Source organism: Chroicocephalus ridibundus, chromosome 1 (assembly GCF_963924245.1).
Source record: "Chroicocephalus ridibundus chromosome 1, bChrRid1.1, whole genome shotgun sequence".
Lineage (NCBI taxonomy): Eukaryota > Metazoa > Chordata > Aves > Charadriiformes > Laridae > Chroicocephalus > Chroicocephalus ridibundus.
The window spans coordinates 76,317,134-76,332,476 of NC_086284.1; the positions used below are offsets into that span (position 1 = coordinate 76,317,134).

Below are 15,343 nucleotides of genomic sequence, written 5' to 3' on the forward strand. Positions count from 1 at the left end.
AGAGTATTTTTTACTGAGCAAATGCTAGCATAGGCAAAAGCTTCTTCTCCACTTCAAGCACAAGAAACACAGAGACACCTCAAAAGCATAACAAAAAAATCCATCACACCCACACACAAAAAAAGGAGCTTCCAACTTGGCCGAATATTCACATATAGAATTCAAAAGACAACTGGAAAACTACATGGTTTGGGGTTTTTTTTTTAATGTTTACTAGGCTTAAAGACACGGAAAGAGATGCATTATCTGTGACAGTATCATCTGCACAGCATGCATTTCTCTTAAATACTGCCTTTTCAGTCACTGCAAACACAGCTCAAAATGTTCCTGAGCAGTGTCAGGCTGATCTAATATCCATCAGGGTACATCCACTGAAAAATCCTAGTCACGTTCAAATACAATTTTCTCACAGTTTGAGTTCAGCAAATAGTAAGGTCTGACTGATATTATCTTTGCATAAGTGTTAGATTACAGAGCAATATAAATTTGCTTGCTATAATGGATTAGTATTTGCACCAATTTGCCTACAGCAAAGAAGAGCACCACACCCTGCAACCCAAGCGCTACACAGAGGACGCTGGGGAAATTATTAAACAAAGATTATGTATTTTGGGGGCATCAACTTCACAGGGTTAAGTTGGACATCAAATGTATCCTGAAACTTTTTATCTGAACATGATGCATGTAACAAGGTTCATGGATTCTGAGTGAATGCAGAAGACAGGTAAATAAGTAGGATACTCCAGATCAGAATAAATCCTCAGTAGGAGGACAGGGAGAAGGTGAGCACGAACTTATGTGAGAAGTATTTAAGAGAATCCATATAAATCAGAAAGACAAAGAAAAGCAGTGATAACAGGCAAAAAACCCTGCTGTGGTCCTCAGAGAAAGTATGTGCTGAAACTGGAAGGATTAAAACAGAGCTGAGAGAGTTTCTACATCATTTCTACAGAGAAATAATAAAATAGAAAGACTGTCACTGTGAAGAGAAGCCTGAATGCAGCAATTTGCAGTGACAGAAATAAAGGGAGCAAGTCTGCAAGTGGCAGAGGCCAGAAATAGATGACAGCAACCTCTCTTAAGAAGGAGAAAAGGAGAATAATATTTTCACCATAAAACACACTGTTGATTTAAATAGGAATAGAATAATACAGGAAAAAGCATGACTCATCTATTGGCTTTTAGAAAAGGCAGTTAAAAATACAGAAGAGAAAGAAAACCGTGTCTCTATCTATGCCCACTGTGACCGCACTGGATTCACGCAGTACAAATGGCTTGATGCTCCCTCAGACATCAGAGGCAGACGAGGAGCACGTCTGGCTTCTCTCATACAATACGTCATCTGTTTCAACCCTTCCTAGAACACACTTTGGTGCAGGTAAGATGCAGCGTTTATCTAAGTGTCTGCAGCACAAAAAGGACTCCTGCATCCTCCTCTTCAGTTTCTGCCTGAAGCAGTTTCTTATTGAAAAAATAAAAACAGTCACTTTTCTGACTGGCATCTGTTTTAAAAATAAATTACTAAAATACAGAGAAACAACTCTGCAGGTTCTTTATTTCCCCTCCCTTATCTCCTCTCAAGTTTTCCTTTCCCCACATTTACTTTCCTTTTGACTAAAAGCCTAATCTAAAGCCAAAGGGAGCCTTTCCATTCACTTTTGTGCCTTTGTTTAAGACCTTACATGCTTCATTTTACTAAGCGATGATGTCTAAACGTAGCCAGGTGAAGCTGTTTTATTGCCTCCTGTGTGACTGAATGTTGGTATGGATATTTCTAACAGAACATAATTTTAAACAACATTTAGAGGAAAATAATGAAGTCAGTCTATGAAACGTAAGTATCAAGAGCAAAATAAAAGCACCTGGTCAAGGCTTACAGGTGATCACCTATCCTTTAAATATAACAAGTTGAATGTACTGTATGAGATCATACATGCTACTGGAGCTTCAAAGCAGCGACATTACTCATAGCTTCTTAGAACTTCATGTGCCTTCCTCTGAGAATGTGGTTTGCAGCAGGAGGAGAAAAGGAGTGAAAGAAGAAGGAAGAGGGGAATTAAGGAAACAAAACACAACACACGTTTTTCATGCCACTGAAGCAAAGCCTGTCCAACCTCACCAAACTGCCTCCTTTTCATCTGGCTTTATTCCCCAGATAACATACCACTTCCATGACGTGTGCACTCCACTGGGAGAGAAGCTGCAGGCCTTGGAGAGAGAGATCAAAGAGCTTCCGATACTCTGCATCTGTTTTTTGAGCTTCCTGTCGACCAGACCCAGTCACCACCTAGCACATTGTTAAACAACAACAAAAAAACCAAACCCACATCAGAACATGCTGTATCCAGCATCCATAGACAAATTTCTACATAGATTTCTTTTAAGCATTAAAACAGCATCAGGTACCAACACCTGCATTAATATCAGCTTTTTCTTCCAGAGACTTACATAGTTAAAACTTTACAGACTTTGGTCAAGTGATGGAAACCACTGGTACCCCTAATCACCAAAATATTTGACTTCAGCAAGGCGTTCGACATGGTCTCCCACAGCATCCTCATAGGGAAGCTTAGGAAGAGTGGGCTTGATGAATGGACAGTAAGGTGTATAGAAAACTGGTTGAAAGACAGAGCTCAGAGGGTTGTGATTAGGGGCACAGAGTCTAGCTGGAGGTCAGTGACGAGTGGTGTTCCCCAGGGGTCAGTACTGGGCACAGTCCTCTTCAATATATTCATCAATGACCTGGATGAGGGGATGGAGTGCACCCTCAGCAAGTTCGCTGATGACACAAAGCTGGGGGGGTGGCTGACACACCAGAAGGCTGTGCCGCCATACAGAGAGACCTGGACAGGTTGGAGATCTGGGCAGAGAGGAACCTTATGAAATTCAATAAGGGCAAGTGTAGGGTGCTGCACCTGGGGAGGAATAACCCCATGCACCAGTACAGGTTGGGGGCTGACCTGCTGGAGAGCAGCTCAGCTGAAAGAGACCTGGGAGTCCTGGTGGACAACAGGACGACCATGAGCCAGCAATGTGCCCTTGTGGCCAAGAAGGCCAATGGCATCCTGGGATGCATCAAGAAGTGTGGCCAGCAGGTCAAGGGAGGTCATCCTCCCCCTCTACTCTGCCTTGGTGAGGCCGCACCTGGAGTACTGTGTCCACTTCTGGGCTCCCCAGTTCAAGAAGGACAGGGAACTGCTGGAGAGGGTGCAGCAGAGAGCTACCAAGATGATGAGGGGACTGGAACACCTCTCTTATGAAGAAAGGCTGAGGGATTTGGGTCTCTTCAGTCTGGAAAAAAGATGGCTGAGGGGGGATCTTGTCAACACTTATAAATACTTAAAGGGTGGGTGTCAGGAGGATGGAACCAGGCTCTTTTCAGTGGTGCCTCGTGACAGGATAAGAGGTAATGGGCACAAACTTGAGCATAGGAAGTTGCACCTAAACATGAGGAGGAACTTCTTTACTTTGAGGGTGGCAGAGCACTGGAACAGGCTGCCCAGAGAGGTGGTGGAGTCTCTGTCTCTGGAGACATTCAAAACCCACCTGGACGCATTCCTGCTGGTGAATCTGACTTGGCAGGGGGGTTGGACTAGATGATCTCCAGAGGTCCCTTCCAAGCCTACCATTCTGTGATTTGCAGGTGAATTCAAGACACTAATGATATATATATGTTATAGGTTCTATATATGTATAGATGTGTGTATATACATATGCAATTTTTTATTTTTAGCTAATCTCTTAACTTTTAGTTTCATTTAAACTGCTATGAGCACCCATTTGGAGTAAGGGCTAGACAACCTATTCCAAAAGAGACATGCCAAAAGTTCTAGGATACATATCCTAGACAGATAGATAAGCAGAAGAATACTGCAGTTTGTATGATGTATCATTACTATTGTAAATTTAAAGAGTGTAAATATCATGCAGAGACTGGGTCCTAGCCCTACAGTCAGCTTTTCTTGATTCAGGTGATCAAGCTGTGTTATTTACGTAGCCTGAGGTTTACCTGCTCTTCAGATAGTTAACAAAAACTGTTAATCAGTGACGTAAAAATTGCATAAATAGCTCTAATCCCACACACCTCACTGTTGCTGTAACGAGCCAGTTCTGATATGAAACGCATATGGTCTTCTCTGATTTGGATCATCTGTTCACATATATTGTATTGGGGACTGCTGCTGGAAGACGTGCATGTCCATCTGTTTAAGATGACAAGAAACACCCCATCTAAATCAGTTTAGGCAATAAACAGTACAACTGATACTGCAAAGAAAGAATCACAATGCATGACTTAAAAAACATATCTTCCTTCTCTATCTGAGGCCTTTCCTCTCCTCACATCTCTACCTCTGTCCCTTCACAATCCATTAGTTATGGATTGCCCTTCTGATTTCAAACAGTACTTCTTCCAAGTCTTAAAAAGAACCTTTTTTATTTTCTTTTCTGTATTTTTAAAGGCTGCTGCTATGAAATACAGGAAATAATCCTCTGTTCAGGAGCGCACACTTAGGGACAGGACTGAAAAGTATTGAAAGGCAGGGCAGAAGTATAGGTATAGGCTGCAAGATACATCTAGCTACCTTCAGGTTGTTTTTCATTACTCTTATTTAACTATGAAGAACCTACAGTATGCTCCCAACTATTAAAAAAAAAAGGCATTATTAAATACTATCAACATGTTACCAAGAGGGACACAAAAGACATGCTACCAGGAATGTCATGTTAAGCAGCCTTATATTTTTAGTAGCTCAGTAGGCCCGCTGCTGTTGATTTTCTCTTAGCAATTACATGCAAGTTATGTGTTTTTTTTCTGCAGGAATTAAAATGCAAAGCACCGCATTCTAAATTCATGTAACTGCATGGAGGGAAGGTCTTGGAGGAGCATGGAAATGTTCACCAAACCAAAGCAATAACCATAAACCATGGAACCATTTATGTAAAACCTGGCTGCATTTTCCATCCATTTTGCTGTGCTGCACGCCTCGCCAAACAAAAAAGAGGGGGAAAAAGCTAAGTTGCTGCTCCATATACAATATACACATGCCTATTTACCCATGCACTACTACTGCTCACCTTGCTTAGTAAAATCCTTCATTTCTTTTAAAGAAAGTTTCATATTTAAAGGAAAAAATAAAAATGAAATTAGTGTAAGTTAAAATTCATTTTCCTCCAACCCAGGTGATAAGAAATGTCACAGATGCAAGAATGAGCTCAGCAGCAAAGAAAGTTCTTTAAACAACTTGTTTCTTTAGTTGCATCTATTACACGAAGTATATTAATAGGGAAATACCCACGCCAAAAAGTAGACCAAAGTGAAAATCCTATTAAAGCAATTACCACAAACCCACAGACTAATGGATGATTATGAAAATATACTCCAAGGATCTGACTTTCCCCAGCCCAGACACTCCCCTATTTGTTTCCTTCTTGTCCTTACCTGGATTTATTTTCCTCGTAATGGGCACTGGTCTTAATGTATCTTGCAAGTTCTATCTGCATGTCACCGAACAGTGGGACAACCTGCAACTGCTGTACACAGGGAATAAATCAAATTAGATAAGTTATTAAACACAAATCTTAGTGAAAGGAAAACATTATTTACCTATAATTTAGTCCAAAGTGATCTTTATTCTATTTAATTATATTTAAAATGAAAGGGGAATTACCTTTGAAATTGCATATTAAGATCGAATCTTAACCAACCTTAAAGAACTTGTCTATCTTGGCTAAATTTATCCTTTTCTTTGCATCCAGCTTGTAGATGTTACTGACACTTCCATCCATCAAGTACAATCCAAAGCCCATAACCTGAAAAAGAAAAAAACAAACCTCTCTGCAAAAGGACCTCAGAGGGAAAAACCTGCTGCAGTAAGACCGTTCTTCACATCATTAAAAAAAAAATTAATGTTTGAAATTATTCCTCAAAAGACCTGAAAAGTCCTGAAACACCCACCCTCCTTCAAACAGAATATATTTTCAAATACATAGCTTTCTGTAGTATTCTTTTATGTATATTATAAGTTTTTACATTAACATTAGCCTGATCAGTTATCCTTGTTTGTATCCCAGTTATACTTGTTTGTATAAAGATTTAACATACAAAAAAATCTCACTGAAACTAGAGTCTGGCTATTTTTAGACAGGTTTTTTTTCCACTTCCATTTTATTAAAATTCTGTATGTGCAAATTGATCTGTAACAGAATTTTAGGCCTATCATCTCTGAGCTATTGCTTTTTACGGCTTTCAGCATATCTCTGAATTATACACACAAGAGCTGAGAAGCATCCAAAAAAAATCTAATTACATTTTGACCAAATTATTCATTAACATAAAGTTATAATTCAGTATTCACAGTAGTAGGAGCTGACCATTAGCCACTTAATACGTTCTAAGCACACGTTTAGCGAACAAAAAGCCTAAATATGAAATACATGGTGGACATCCTTGGAGATAGAATACAAATGTTCTAGAGTTCATGTATTGTTTCAGGATGCTTCCATTTGGTCCTAATAAACAGAGCTCTTCAGAAGTTAAATGCTGAAGTGACTCAAAATATTTGTCATGAGGCAAATTTTCAATTCTTACTCTATACATTTTCTTCCACTGCAAGACATGCAGCTGATAAGATCAACCATATTCAACTTCATATTGCCCAACACTCTCTTATTACACGTATATACTCCAGCTAACTAAACTTATCTACTATCCCTAATTTCAAAATACTTGTGCCCTGAAATCTTTGATACACGGTCTCACCTCCAAAAGCTTTTTATACAAACTTGCCACATATCTAAAAATAAAACGTAGTAGTTCCTTTCTGTTATCATACTTCATAGAAACACAATTCCATAGAACCGTTTTCCTAGCAAGGCTGCATTTCAATTGGGACAACTTCAATTTATGAAAAACAAAAATGGATTAGAAACTTTCTAAATAGTTCTAACGTGCAATACAATAAAAAGGCAATGGAGAGGAAAAAAAGAAAAAAGGAATAAATTGAGTTATTTGGTTAATATCGTTTGGGTTTTTTCTTAAAAAAAAAAAAAAAAAAATCACCTACAAAACACACCCCAGGAATTCAGACATCTGTGTCCTGCCTGAACAATTCTTTTTTAATTTTGTACCAGAAAGAAACTTACTTTCAAAAGCATATGTTTCTCACTAGGCGTTAGATACATTTTGTTCTCATAGTAGTCCACACACAAATTTACAATATCTGCAAGCAGTTCTTCATAGCCAACGATCACCTCCAACTGCTGCTGTAAGGACTGGAAAAAAAGAAGAAAAGGATATTAGTCAACTAGTTATACTCCCTGGGGAACAACAGTTACTACCAAACTGGAAGAGTTTTCTTTTAATAGTTTTGTAAAGCATTGGGTACGTTAAAAAAAGTCAATGAAAGCTTACTTGTGTTATCTTGTTGTGGTTTGCAAGGAACATGGAGAGGTTCTGGGATTCTTGAATGGACTGAGGATCTGCCATTTTCCGCAGAAACTGAGCGGCTCTTTGAAAACAGAAGAAAAAACAGCATTTCCCTTCAGCAGGACTGCCTGTAACCAAATCTGTCCCCTCTTAACAGAAAGACACTCGTCCCCAAATCTACAAGGGAAACTGTAAATTGTCAGCACATCTCTAATTGCCAGTACAGTGGTATATTATTCACTGCTCGTACAGGATTGTCAACCTCAGTGCATCTCCCATCTCCAAACTCCTGAATCAAGCAGAAAGAGAACACAAGAGAAAGAGACAGCCAGTACTTTTTTGCCACAGCTTTACAAAAGCAAGTTATCCAAACACAGACTTGAAAAATCTGTATCAAGAGCCTGTTTCATAAAACATAAAGGGAAGATTTAGGCAAACAGCTGAAAATACAGGTGAGAGTTCACTATAAGAGAGATATGGACTTAATTAATCCCAAATTCCCACTGCACCTTAGTTAAAAGACTCAATCCAACCCAACACAAAAACCATTGGGATATCTCTCAACTGATGCGGGCAGCAGTGGCTCTGTAGACCCAAGCCATGCAACAACTCAGGAAAAGTCAGCCTGCCAGAAAACAGAGTTTGTCCTCCAGAAGCATGTCTCCAAAGAAAAAAAACACGCAAACCAAGTAAGTTTAACAGGTCTCCAGGCACAACAACAACTACAAAAGGTAACTACTGGTAAAGGTAGAAATGAAATCTCATGTAAGTGGAAGCAGCACAGATCAAATTGGCTAGTCATTGCCTGAATAGTTTTTATGAAAGACCACAGATGCTACAGCTGGCACAGACTAGCTTCCCCTGCTGCTCTGACCACCGTGTTCGACGAAAGACACCCAATACCATCTGGCAGCTCAAGCACAAAACTTGGCCACTGATATCCCACCCTCCTCTCCTCTCTGCTACACCTGTGATCACAACCACCTTGAATGGCAAAGCTGAAACGTCTTAAGAACAAGTGTAACAACTCTCATCTACAAATGTCAAAAGTGGATGCCTAGGACAGGATACGACAGGATAGGACAGAACAGAAGAGAAGTGCCAGAAGCAACCAGAAAGCCAGTTTCCTCTCAAACTTAAAAAGAAAAGCTTTATTGAGCTAAATATACTCATTACATTTAGTGTACACTGCATCCCTAGTCTCAAGGTAATCTGTCCCACACACGAAGAGACTACTTTTGAAGAGAAAGCTGTCAGAAAAAGAGCAACTGCTGCCACCTCGTGGGGAGGCCTGTATCCTGGCAGCAGAAACCCGGCTCCTCTTGCTCCTTGCCACTTACCGCTTGTAGGCTGAATGGTCATTCTTCACGCTGCACTTCATATTTTTCAACTCATCCAATACCGCAAACATGTTGATGAATTTGCCCAGCGTGATCAGATATGCTTCAGACACGAAATCTTTCCTCCTTTCTGCGTGGCACAAGCGTCTCACCTCCCCACAAAATCGTTCAATCGCATTTCTCTAATGGGGTAAAAAAGAGAAGAAATAAGGAATAAAAGCCATGAGATTTCCAGGAAAAAAGTTTCATCGTGTAACTGGAGCCAGTCCAATGAAAAGTGCCACTGAAGCAGAAAAACGTTTAAAGCATGCAAAGCTAACAAGGCGTCAGCACAGACTTTCCAGCTCCACTTGCTGTGTGCTACAAGTGTCACCAGTGATTTTTGCCACAGAGCTTGCCTGGCACAAGGGGCAAAGTTATTCTTTGCAAATTGAAGTCATAAAAGTTGAAAATCCCTTTGAAAAAAGTGATTTCATCTTCTTCAGTGAGAGAGCGTACATGCATTAAGAGGCAGATTGTAGGTATATTCTCTTAAAACAAAATACCCCACAGCACACTGATTAATAGCAGTACGTGCCAACTTGCAAAATCATCCTGCCACATGTTTATTTGAGGGCTTATGTCCAAGAGCACATCAGGGCCATCTGAGATAAAGATTACAAGTACAAAAAAACACAGCAACTTCGAATGTAAAGAGGAACCTGTTCTGAGCTTAGAGCACTAATCTCCTTAAACAAAAGGAGATTGTTGGTAGTCAGTAAGATCCGCCAGTTGGGGAAGAGGACAGGAAATGTGCATTTCATTCAGTCTCCTCTTCCTGTGTGCTTGGGGGCTCTAGCTGCTCTGGCTCCCACCGATTAATGCCTGGAAACATCTTCAGTCCATTGATATTCAAATGGCAAGCTGCCAGCATGGGAGGAGAAAGCAAGACAGACTGCTTTTCTCCAGTGCCCCGTGTAGCTTGGGTGGCTGGCGGGTCACGACAACTGGGTGAGCTTGCCTCAGTTATGAATTTCCATAGCAAAGTTGCACCTGCTGCTCTGGTGTCCAGACTTGTGGATCCCTCACTCGCCAACAAATGGTTTCTGTGCCAAGACGCTTTTATATATACATGTGAAACATATCATTTTTCTATTTCCTTTCTTCCTAAAGTGCCAGAACTGTCCCCATGTGCTACCTAGGGACCATATGCAGTTATCTTTGATTTTATGCTGAAAGTCTTAATGGAGATTGCCTGAAGTTTTTAAGATAGGCATTACAAATTCTGCCCTTCTGTGAGACAATATGCGTTAGTGTTTTTTTTTCCAAGTATAATGACTAGGTTAGGTATCTGAGCACACAATATCAAGCATACAAAACAGGAATATAAAAATACAAGCCTACTGACAAATTTGTTTCCATTCCATTTACCTGAAAATACATAAAATTCATCAGTTTTGTGACTTCTGGCTCCAGAACTTCCACAGTTTTCTCATAAATTTCTACTCTGTTAGGCTGCTCATTGCACTTGACCTGAGGACAATTAAAGAGATATTACACTTGGAACTTTTCCTGATAAAGCCTCAGAAACTAAGATCCCCAATGACAACTTGAGAAAACATATTATCATCCTAAAGAGACAAACTTAAGGCATAAATTGCCGGTTTTGGCAATTTTATGCTAGTCTTCTAAGATTGTATGTGTTTAAAAAAAAAAATTCTAAGATTTTTCCCTCTGTTACAAATAGAGAGAAAATCTCACGGCAAATAATTTAGTGTTCAAACACCTCTGTATCGTTAGGACAATATTTTTTCCACCTTATTAAGTCACTTGCTGAAAGTCATATGCTAAAATAGGGCCAAAACCAGAAATTAAAACAGATTACCTGATTTCCAATCTAAATATTTAAACCACAGGATAATCCTTCCTTGCATTTCAGTACAAAAATAACTGCATTACAAACTCCTTATAAATCAGTCAGGTGTCAGATTGTGGCTATAATATTCTTCAGTTTTCTGATGCATCTTAATATTCTTCTCACCCCACCCCTATACAACCATTCCCAGACACCTGAGGCTGCCTATGGACTTCTCACCTATTCACAGGGTCTTAATTTGCATACAGGTCAATAAAACACTGCATAGCTCTGACATTCAGAAAATTACTACCTAGGATGTCTAGAAACTTAAATGTTTTAACTTTAAAAAGAGACCAACTAGACCCCAAGTGCTAAAAGACACTATGGCATGCCCAGCTTGCCTATTCATGAGTCAAGAAGACGACAACAAGACAGAAGTTCACAAAATGCACAACAGTTTAATTTGCATCCTTTACCTGAGGAATGGCTCTTGAGCAGCTTCTCCATGTGTATAACATGACTGCGTATTCCTGACCCTCTTCTAGCATTTCATTCTGTAAGAAAGACACTGGGCATAATTAAGCATTGTAATACAAAGGGTTAAATCCACTGGTCTTAACATCATTCCAAAACCTTGTCCAAACAAACCTATTTCTCTTATCAGAATGTATATGTACAAACACAAATATATTGCAAGCTGAATGATACATCATACTGTATGTATGTAAAATAATATTACCATAATTCATAGCCTCATCTGGCATATTATATGTATTAGACCTGACCAGTTACTGATGTCCAGCTTGGCTATAACCCAACAGCTACAAAAAATTTCATTTATTCTCAGTCATCTGTTTTAGCACCCAACCTAATTCTGAGAGAATTCACGTCATCATCTTCATACCGTAAGCCAACAAACATCTACCAGATCACCAATCAACAACTGCAGCAATTATGCCTACCTAATGACAAAAATGACCTCCTCAGATCATATTTTTTTTTGTGTCGTTCTTTCTTCCCAAAACTAAAGACACTGCAATCTAGAAATAAAAATGCTAATCTGAGATGGGGGGGGGGAGGGGGAATATTTGTTTTTCTTTTTAAACTCCAGTACTGCAGGTGGAATGGTCAAGGATGAAAGAGTCAGCACATGCAGAGCAATATCCTTTTTTACATGTCAAAGGAGAGGGCCTACATCTCCAAACAATCAAAACAAGCTAAGGAGTTGTCAGATAATTTTAAGAGTAGATTGGTGTAAATTTACATAATTTTCAGTAGCATGTAATCAGGTGCTTAACCTGCTCAATCAACTCTTTCTGAACTGGCTTCTAGAATTACAAGACATATCATTCCTTATTTTCCAAGAGTGCATGAAACAACGACAAGTTCAGTACAGACCAGTGCTTGCAGCCTGCAAAGTTCCTGCAGCACCACCATCAGAGATGGATGGAGTTACTAATATGAAGTCTTATCTTATACTGTGGAACTGTTAAAAACCACAGACTACCTTAACAAAAACGTGCCAATAAATGACCAACATACACGCTCCACAGTGAGGAAGCCAACAAAACCCTTCAACACCAGTAAACTGACAGAGAAGTAGTGGATATTTGGGAGGATGGTAGGTAATATTTCACTCAAGTTACAGCAGTTAGCTGTCAATACAACCAATTCACCTCAGAATAATGGAAAAATGCACAATGAAAGCAAGAGACTTTTAAGCAACACTGTCTGATCAAGAAGAAAGACCATTTAAAAATTATCAAGAAGTACATGTATGAAAAAAAGAAAAGCCATACACTTTTTCATCTCACTGCCTCCTGGAAGTGTTGTAGGTTACCTGGTTTCTGGTTTTCTGTGATCACAATTCTTATAATGAAATGCAAGAAGATATGTTCCTCTCCTTTTACTCCAAGTTAACACAAAAGTACACATCTGAACATCTACTTACCATGCTAGAATGGACAGTAGCTTGCTCAATGTATCTTGCAATGCCAGTGACAAATGCATTTCTGTCTTCAAAATTAGTGTTGAAGTTTGGCTGCAGAGAAAGCAAAATGTAGAATTTAATCCTTGGTAGGGAAAAAAATATATATATATTGCAAATTAAACACACTTTGGTTTGATCGTTTATTGTTTTTTTTAAAAGCACATACTTTTTTTCTTAACAGCAATGGGGAATGGAAAAATTCTGCAAGGACAACACACCTGGTAAAGCAAAGATGATGGCGGGGGTTCAATACACGGTTGCTGATCTGGCAATGGTAACTCTTCCAAGAGATCCACATTGGACAAGGCATCCTCCAGTGTTACTTGAGCAGTCATTTTGCACCTGGTTAAAAAATACATGCGTACATATAGATATGTATACACACATACATATATGTTATTATACCCACAGAAAACAAATGAGTAATATGCAGAGCAAGGAGCAACTTATGTTGTGGGAAATGTGCAGTTTCCCTTCAACCATAACAGAAGGGAAACAGTCAAACTGAAACCCATCTGGTTTTAGTACACAAGTTCAAAAAAGACTTTTAGGACTAACATCCTCCTCCTTACTTTTATGAGTTGAGAAATGTTCCTCTTCCCCCATGGACACGCACCAGAAATACACAAAAAATAGAGGAAAGGGTGACATCTATCTAACACACAGTAAAGAAAGGAAGACTGCTATGTAACCTTCTCTGGTTAAACTAGAGGCAAAGTTATTCTGTGGTCTTCTTCAGTTACAATAAACACAGAAAAATCCAGTAACAAGCACAGGTATAAAACTTTCCTGTAAGGATTCAGTTTTGGGCCGACGACTCTTCAAACCCTTATCTACAGATAAGGATACTACCAGCCCATCTTCAGGAGACCTGGCTGTCACAAGGTGCTGGCAGTCTCCACTGTTTCATGTTCTAGGACATCCAGATCCTCTTTGAGTAGAAAGTCATGAGAAGCACAAAACCCCTCAGGGTCATGCCAAAGGTCAAAGAAAGTGTACACACACACACCCCCACACAAGAAGGTCAAAGAAAGGGTATCCCCCCCTTGATAAGCAAGACTGGCAAATTGGTAACAATGGACAAGGAGAAGGCTGAGGTACTCAACAACGTTTTTGCCTCAGTCTTTGCTGGCAACCTCTCTCCCCACACCTCTCGAGTGGATGGACCACAGGGCAGGCACTGGGAAAGTCCCTCCCACTGTAAGAAAAGATCAGGTTTGTGACCACCTGAGGAACCTGAACATACATAAGCCTATGGGATGCGTTCCAGAGTCCTGAGGGAACTGGCTAATGTAGTTGCCAAACCACTCTCCATGACATTTGAAAAGTCATGGCAGTCAGGTGAAGTCCCCAGTGACTGGAAAAAGGGAAACATTGCAACCATTTTTAAAAAGGGTAGAGAGGAGGAACCCGGGAACTACCAAGCTGTCAGCCTCACCTCTGCCCCAGGAAGATCATGGAATGGATCCTCCTAGAAGCTATGCTAAGGCACATGGAGGACAGGGAGGTGATTTGAGACTGCCAGCATGGCTTCACCAGGGGGAAGTCCTGCCTGACCAACCTAGTGGCTTTCTACAATGGAGTGACTGCATCAGTGGACAAGGGGAGAGCTACGGATGTCGTCTATCTGGACTTCTGTAAGGCCTTTGACATGGTTCCCAACAACATCCTCCTCTCTAAATTGCAGAGATATGGATTTGATGGGCAAACTGTTTGGTGGATGGTCACATCCAGAGGGTAGTGGTCAAAAGCTCAATGTCCAGATGGAGATCAGTGACAAGTGGTGTCCCTCAGGGGTCCGTATTGGGACTAGTACTGTACAGTATCTTCACCAATGACATAGACAGTGGCATTGAGCGCACCCTCAGCAAGTTTGCAGACAACACCAAGCTGAGTGGTGCGACTGACACACCTGAGGAATGGGATGCCATCCAGAGGGACCTGGACAGGCTTGAGGAGTGGGCCACTCTGAACCTCATGAAATTCAACAAGGTCAAGTGCAAGATCCTGCACCTGGGTCAGGGCAACCCCCAGTATGAATACAGGCTGGGGGATGGAGGGATTGAGAGCAGCCCTGAGAAGGAGGACCTGGGAGTACTCATGGATGAAAACCTGGACATGAGCTGGCAACGTGTGCTCACAGCCCAGAAAGCCAGCGGTATCCTGGGCTGCATCAAAAAAAGCGTGTCCAGCAGGTCGAGGGAGGTGATTCTGCCCCTCTAGTCTGCTCTGGTGAGACCCCACCTGGAGTACTGTGTCCAGCTCTGGAGTCCTCAGCACAGGAAAGACATGGACCTGTTGGAGCAGGTCCAGAGGAGGGCCACAAAAACGATCAGAGGGATAGAACACCTCTGCTGTGAAGACAGGCTGAGAGAGTTGGGGTTGTTCAGCCTGGAGAAGAGAAGGCTCCAGGGAGACCTTATAGCGGCCTTTCAGTACTTAAAGGGGGCCTAGAATCATAGAATGGTTTGGGTTGGAAGGGACCTTAAAGATCATCTTGTTTCAACCCCCCTTCCATGGGTAGGGACACCACCCACTAGACTAGGTTGCTCAAAGCCCCATCCAGCCTGGGAAGATGGGGACAAACTTTTTAGCAGGACCTGTTGCCATAGGACAAGGTGTAATCGCTTTAAACTAAAAGAGGGTAGATTTACACTAGAGAGAAGGAAGAAATTTTTTACAAAAACTGGGCAGTGAAACACTGGAACAGGTTGCCCAGAGAGGTGGTAGATGCCCCATCCCTGGAAACA

General features: G+C 40.8%; 1 protein-coding gene across 2 annotated transcripts in view; it reads right to left on the reverse strand.

Moving 5' to 3' along the window:
- The window catches only part of CYFIP1 (cytoplasmic FMR1 interacting protein 1), an 82,888-nt gene that overhangs the window by 49,134 nt on the left and 18,411 nt on the right, over window positions 1-15,343 (reverse strand). For both annotated transcript variants that reach the window (XM_063340148.1, XM_063340156.1), the window contains exons 2-12: window positions 12,812-12,935; window positions 12,555-12,644; window positions 11,080-11,157; window positions 10,177-10,278; window positions 8,767-8,948; window positions 7,412-7,508; window positions 7,144-7,272; window positions 5,707-5,811; window positions 5,441-5,532; window positions 4,085-4,202; window positions 2,165-2,287 (exon numbers count right to left, since the gene is read on the reverse strand). In XM_063340148.1, coding sequence (XP_063196218.1) covers window positions 2,165-2,287; window positions 4,085-4,202; window positions 5,441-5,532; window positions 5,707-5,811; window positions 7,144-7,272; window positions 7,412-7,508; window positions 8,767-8,948; window positions 10,177-10,278; window positions 11,080-11,157; window positions 12,555-12,644; window positions 12,812-12,928 — 1,233 coding nt within the window. In that variant the 5' untranslated portion in view covers window positions 12,929-12,935. The remainder of the gene's footprint in view (window positions 1-2,164; window positions 2,288-4,084; window positions 4,203-5,440; window positions 5,533-5,706; window positions 5,812-7,143; window positions 7,273-7,411; window positions 7,509-8,766; window positions 8,949-10,176; window positions 10,279-11,079; window positions 11,158-12,554; window positions 12,645-12,811; window positions 12,936-15,343) is intronic.